The following is a 6,818-nucleotide window of genomic DNA, read 5'->3' on the forward strand; positions in this document are numbered from 1 at the left end:
AGTGCCCCTTCAAACTCAGTCATCAGAAGGTAGTAACATTTGTGAATGCAAAATAGGTAGAATACCCAAATACAAGCTTCCAATGGTGTTTCAGTGACTTTAGGCTGTATTTTTTTGAACTTGGACTTGGTCATGAAGGGGTAAAACCACCAAATCATTACCCGCTCAACAGCCATTAAAATGGCAAGATCCTAAAGTATAAGAAAGACAGCCTTCATTCCCTCCAGTCAAACAAACCTCTTAGAATCCTACACAGGGGCTCACTCAATGATCTTTAACCCTTTACTGATCAACTGGACCTTCATAAGTAGGGACAGATTTCCAGTGCTAACGCTTTAAATTATATTGGGTTATGCATCAAATAACCCCAAATCTATCAAATCGTGCCTTGACTACATCCATCTTTCTTGCATTTATTTATAGAATTTATTTAAAAAATCATTGCTTTTTCCAGTCCAATTATTTATTCTATCAGTTATAATTGTTACAAGTCAGATTGTTCACTTGATCTACATCAGATATTAAACACTGCTCAAAGCTCTTGAACTCCATTGCTCAGTCAACAGCTGTATCAATCCTCTTCAATGCAGCTCACTGCTGAAATAAAACAAGACAATGAGTTCTACAAATAGCAGATCCATACGTACATTAAATTATCTAAAACTGCAACTACTGACCAAGAGTTAGTCAAGTTATCAACACACACTTATTTCTCACAGGATATTAGCACAAAGCAAAACGTTAATTCTGGTACATGTACATATGCCAAACCTAACATCAAATTTCTCCAAAAAGAGCTCTCCCCTACTCCAGTAATTTCTTACAAGGGAATGCACTGTAGATGGTACCTGCTTAGAAAGTTGATTGTTGGTACTGCTTTCATGAAATGCTCAGGAATGCTGTTTCAGGCTCAAATGTCCATCTTCTCTTCAACCTGGTAAAGCAAATGTGTGTTACTAGCCATATCCAACCAAGGTGTTTACACTGCCACCCACCTCCCCAAACACAAGTCACATCATATACAAGGGTTTCACAAGCCATTCGCTGAACCCTATCACATCACAGAAGCACAGTCTGGGAAATTCCAGGGCTGGCTGATGCCTTTGATATACCAGCCAATATCTATCATTTGATCCTTAAGCAGAGACAGTTAACCACTTTGACATGGCTGCTTAGGAACAGTGTGGGCTATGGGAGAAAGTTAATGGCAACAAGTAAGATGGTAAAGAAAGCTACAATTAAGTGACTTAATGAGTCTAGGAAGAGTCTCAATAGATGAACACAAATCAAGTCAGGGAATTCTGTTTCCCATCTTGCTTCCATACCTACTAGGCAAGACATGACTGTATGCCCAACTCTGACCTGTGGAACTGAAGTTGTGCCACAAACCAAAGATTGCATAGGCATGGATTTAAAATTTTTCCATTAGTTGACCAAAACTGTCAGAGGTATATTTCACAGGTACATTAGACTTTCAAATGAGCTCTCAACAAGAGGAAGGATGCGGACATGAGCAAAAGGAGTTACCTCGAATTACAGGACTATTTCCACATATGAACTAGCCCAGAAAGCAGCTTTCGTCTCAGAGGTTTCTGTTGGAGGCACAACACTTCTTTTCTCCAAGGACACTGCAGTTTCCATACGCTAGCAGAGAATTCTTAGAACTTGTAAGGCAATGACAAAGCTAGCTAATTAAGTCAATTTGTCTACCTTGGAACACTGTGTCAAACCAGTAACTACTCGTTCTCAAAAGACTGATTCAGACTACAAATTTCAATGTCTGCTTATTTTATGAAAATCCTGAACTATCCTCTGACTAAACTGGCCAGCTAGTTTTTCCCTCCACTTTTGCTGATCTAAATATAACAAGTTAGTCATTACAATTCCCTAGAGTATACTTTTAGTAGTCTGCCACTAGATAATTTGACTATTTTTATGTGAAAACATCTTGACAGTATTCACATGTCAAGACCAGTTAAGATTACATTCTCTCCAATGGTCAGTAAGTCTAGCTTGCTTGAATACTCCTATCACTAGGCTCTCTTCTCTAGAGTCCTCCTTATTACTTGGTTTGTTCACAAGATCTTCAAGGACTGTGTTGTGCAATGAAATGTAAATGTCAGGAGCAGAGTTCATTTCAGACGGTCTTTTAATAGGCTTCGTAAAGCCAAAGAAAACTGTATACAAGAATCCTTTACCACTTCAAATACAATATCAATGGAATATGCATATTTCTTCCAGTAAAAAAAGGACAATATAAATAAACATTTTCAAGAACCTCTTTTATGGTAAGTTTGCGAGAGTCTATTTCTGGGTAATTTACATCATACAGTAAAAATACCGTTATGCAGGTTGAACATACAAGCAAGTTTCTCTTTAAGTATATCAAGGTGGTTTGCCTTCCAATTTACACCCAGGCTGCATGCCTACCTTGCTACACTAAAGGAATGTTACAAGAGACGAAGGTAATGCACTTTAAAAAAAAATATAAAGTCCACAGCTTGTTCAGCTTCCAGTGAACATTGAATTAAAGGTCCTTTTCTATCTCAAAAAACTGAATTAGGGCCCCAACTTCACAACTTTTAAAAAAACACCTTGGCTTATCACAGAGGATAAAATAAAATCCGTAGTGCTTTCAAAAAAGATTAAAAACACTTGGAAACAGAGCTTTCTTAAAGAAAAGTCTAATCAGACCATCTTATATCAGAAGCTGTCAGGCTGTGTTTGACAAGATCAGAACTGATAATACTACAAAAGTGAAAATACAAGTAGATGTACTACACAATAACGATTTCAGCGAAGCTCCAAAAATCTTTATAAATACAGCCATTGGAAGGACGATCTTGAGTCAGGAAGGATTTTTACTCGTTGTGTGTAGCTGAGGACAAGAAGCAGGCACAATTGTAAAGGCACCGAAGCATAGACAAGTTCCAGCATTTTACTCCCTGTATTATTTCAGAGGCTAGTGCTAGTTCACTAGAGCTTAAGAGAACTTCCCCCACCCTTGATTAAAGTTTGTTAGAGGGCATTTGGAGTTTTGCTTAATTCTCGAACGTCAAGTATGTGAGTATTTACTACTTGCTTGCCTTAAGATCCAAGCAAGTCCTACACATGCATTAAAATTAGGAATTTAAGTGGCAAACATTTCCAAGGCCTGGTTGCAAATAGACTGGTTCTTATGGGCAAGAACAAAGAGTGTGATACGGTCCAACTGAGCCTTACAGTATTTCCAGACTTCAACAGGTCAATCGATTTAGAGCGCTCCCAAGGCAGTGTATTCTTCGTTCCCTTTTGAACTAAAACTTACCGTAACTGTCATAGTTGTCTCTGTAGGACCCTCCTGAAGACCTGTCACCATAGCCACCTTGATTCCTGCTGGTAAAAACAACAAATGTTTGTTTTATGAAACATGCTGTGATCGATACAATAGCACAGCAAAAGTGTAATGTGTGACTGAGCCAATTTACATCCCAGTCAAGTTGTTAACCGAGTTATTTCAGGGCTGGTGTGACAAAAACCTCAACAGTCAGCAGTCTGAACTCTTACAGTCTACTTTCATTGTGTTTACCTGCTGCTATAGTAGTCTCTAGACCCATTATATCCACCACTTCTGGAATCGAATCTGCTTCCTCCATAGCCTCTGTCACCACCTCCTTGAATGGACACAATAAAGGACCAATTAACACATTGAAAAAGTTCTCAGTGTCAAGTCAGTTATTGAAAACCAGTTACACTAACTCACCTCTAGAGAAGCCACGGCCCCCCCGACCTCTGCCTCCACGGAAAAAGCCTCTGCCACCTGATGAACCCCCTCTGTATCCACGGGATCTGTTTTCGGATGATTTACCTGCCTGGTCAACTCTAATCTGACGCCCATCAACAGACTAAAAACAAAACAGGGGGGAAAAAAAAAAATGAACTGGACCAGTATTTACATGCTTTTAAAACTTAACAGGACAGCAGTTGCCAAATAAGCTGTCCAAACTTAAGGTACAAATTGGAAAAAGTTTGTTTTAGTCATTTGTGTCCATAATGGTTTGCCCCCATATCCAAAATCACAATCAAGTCACCACCATTAAATAATATTTACAGAGCGTTCAAAAATAAAAATATTGCTTGAAATAAGAAAAAGGGCAAGTCTGCCTATCTAGGTTTCCTTCATATTTGTAGACTTGCACATTACTTTAACTGCTCCTAAAAATTTTAATATTCCATTATGTTGCCAAAATATTTTAATTCTAAACCCTCAATGGTTAATTCTGCTTAATAGAAAAACAAAATATTACTACTCTGGAGATCATAGTATCATGATTCTGCAGCTCTGTACACAGATCTCCTTACCTTTCCATTCATAGCCATCATTGCATCTTTAGCATCATCTATGTTCTCAAAAGTGACAAACCCAAAGCCTCTGGACCTCTGGGTCTCTCTGTCTTTCACCACGACCACTGAAAAGCAAAGACACTATTGGCACATATCCACTCTATCAGAAAAAGATAAAACTCATCACAACCACTTAATTTGTTCTTACCTTCAGATATCTGTCCGTATTTAGAAAAGACTTGCTCCAGTGACTGTTCATTGGTCTCAAAACTCAGTCCACCAACAAAGAGCTTTCCCTCATCTGACGCCATTTTGTTCTGTAAACAAAGACATTACATCAACTGTTAAATCCCACATGACAAGTTATTTTTGTTGCTTCAGTATATCGGAATCACACAGGACCAAGGGATTAACTGACTAGACCGGTGTCACCAGGACCATAATTCTTGTATATCAATACCACAGCTGCTAGTACTAAGCTGCCATGTGCAATTCATAGAAGAGAACCACAGCTTTGTACCTAGAGATGTCCATTTGATAGTCCATGTAAACACAAAGTTGATTAAAAGTGTTTATTTCAAGAAATTAGCCAGATTTCAGAAATGAGGAGACCACAGAGAATGTAATTTATCCAGCAGCAGGATTTATCCCTCCAGCCAAGCACTATTCCCCCCAAGACCAGAACCCCTATGTGTGTTCTCCAATGCACAGTATCACAGCAGGCCTGGCGCTATCACCCAGATCCATCTGCATGGTCCATTTCCTTACTCGCCATTCATAGAGAACAAGCACCAGTGGGTCCCTATCAGGCAGAGCCCTTCCCACCCCGTTCAGGCTCTGATAGCGAACATCAGGCCAGAGAGCAACCGGCTGCCGTAGTGCGTGATAACATCGCCCAGCGCACCGGGCCACTCAGGGATGCCCTGCCGCACTACAGCTACTGCGTTCCCTCGCACGCATGCGCGTTGTGGAAGAGCGCGCCAGCTTCACGGCATTGCCGGCACCCGGGAAGGCGCATGCGCAAACGATCGCTGTCTGAGGCAGGCGCACATACGTCCTGCGCCAAGCATCCAAGCCTTAGCGCCTCCCACCTTGCCCCGCCCATTCTGCGCATGCGCGCTACTAATGTGGGGAAGCCATTTTGCGCCGGCCGAGACCGGGCGCCATTTTGTTTCCGAAGGGGCGTCGTTGTTAATGGCTCGCCCTTCCCCCTAACAACAGTCCAAGCGGTGCGCTTCGCCCTGCTGGGGACTCCAGCGGTGGACAACGGTGAATACGGAGCGGAAGGCGGACAGATCGACCCTACCCGTTTCTCCCTCTAGGGAAAGCAGCCGCTCCTATGGGGCACCGCCTTGCAGAGGGCGCCTCCGCCTGAGGCAATGTTGCCTCCCCAGGCCCTTCCCCGCCTCTCCCCGGGCTCCTTACCGGTCCTCAGTGAGTGCAAAGGCAGCACAACGTTTCAAAGTCCCAGCACGATGTACGCTGAGAGCTGGCGGCGCAGCTGCTTATATAGCCCCCTGTCTGGCCCCGCCCTGGTCATGAATATGCAAATCACCACCCGCCGGGATGAGGTAACTCCGCGTCTGGTCTAGCACCGCCTCGCCTCCTGATTGGTCGCAGCCTGGTTAATATTCATAAGACGCTGAGAGGGAAGTGATGCACGCTTCGCATTCCCCACGTGGGGTGGAGTGTGGAGGAAAGTGCTGATTGGATGGGAGCGGGAGAAAGTTTGCAGACGCGTTCCTGTGGGATGAGAGAGTGGAAGATATTGATTGGCTACGGCCTCCCCAGCCGCAGCCCTCCCTCTTTCCCCTGCACACAGACTCACCCCGGGCCGGGAAGGGGGCGGGGCCGTGATGCCCTAGTTTCGCGCCCTTCGCAGCAATGCGGCGCCCGCTGCCGCTGTTGGAACAAAGGGGCCGCCTGAGGCGGCGGCGCCATCTTGGATGGGGGAGGGCCGCTTCGTGCGTTGCCATGACCCACCATGCCCCGCGGGGCAGAGCCTCGTCTGGCTGGGCCCGCCGCGCAAGGGCGCCCGCAGCCCATGTGACGCTTGGTCGTCCGCAGCGTGGCCCCGCCAGCCTGGGTGGCCCCAGCACCGCCCGACCAGCCCTGTATCCCCAGTGAACGCCATAGCACAGCCTCTGGCCGTTGTCCCCCGGGGGTCCCCTTTGTGACCCCAAGCACAGCGCCCTACACAGCCCATGTCCCCCATAGCACAGCCCAGGATAACCCCATGTGCCCCCAAACACTACATGTTCCCCCCTGCACAGCCCCCCATAACCCCCACATTCCCCAAAACATCCCATGTGCCCCCAGGCACCCCATATTCCCTGACACCCCATCTGCCCCAAAGCACAACCTCCCCATAACCCCATGTACCCCCAGACACCCCATATTCCCAGACACCCCATCTGCCCCAAAGCACAGCCCCCACATAACCCCATGTGCCCCCAGACACCCCATATTCCCCAACACCCCATCTGCCCCAAAGC

At 45.1% G+C, this 6,818-nt stretch overlaps 1 protein-coding gene across 5 annotated transcripts; it reads right to left on the bottom strand.

Moving 5' to 3' along the window:
* Nucleotides 1–445: 445 nt before the first annotated feature.
* On the bottom strand, nt 446–5,837 carry CIRBP (cold inducible RNA binding protein). Of its 5 annotated transcripts, none has more exons than XM_024206191.2 (8): nt 5,749–5,837; nt 4,532–4,640; nt 4,342–4,448; nt 3,743–3,884; nt 3,569–3,653; nt 3,308–3,372; nt 849–934; nt 446–597 (listed from the first exon to the last, which is right to left on the bottom strand). In XM_024206191.2, the coding sequence occupies exons 2-7, from the start codon at nt 4,632–4,634 to the stop codon at nt 930–932; spliced, it is 507 nt and encodes a 168-aa protein (XP_024061959.1). In that variant the 5' UTR covers nt 4,635–4,640; nt 5,749–5,837; the 3' UTR covers nt 446–597; nt 849–929. The 5 variants fall into 5 exon arrangements, with proteins under 5 accessions (XP_024061959.1, XP_024061957.1, XP_024061958.1 ...); XM_024206189.1 differs by having other exon boundaries at nt 849–2,878; XM_024206190.2 differs by having other exon boundaries at nt 3,308–3,375.
* Nucleotides 5,838–6,818: the final 981 nt, after the last annotated feature.

This window comes from Terrapene carolina, unplaced genomic scaffold (genome assembly GCF_002925995.2).
Source record: "Terrapene carolina triunguis isolate 2854851 unplaced genomic scaffold, T_m_triunguis-2.0 Scaffold194, whole genome shotgun sequence".
In the NCBI taxonomy this organism is placed as follows: Eukaryota; Metazoa; Chordata; order Testudines; family Emydidae; genus Terrapene; species Terrapene triunguis.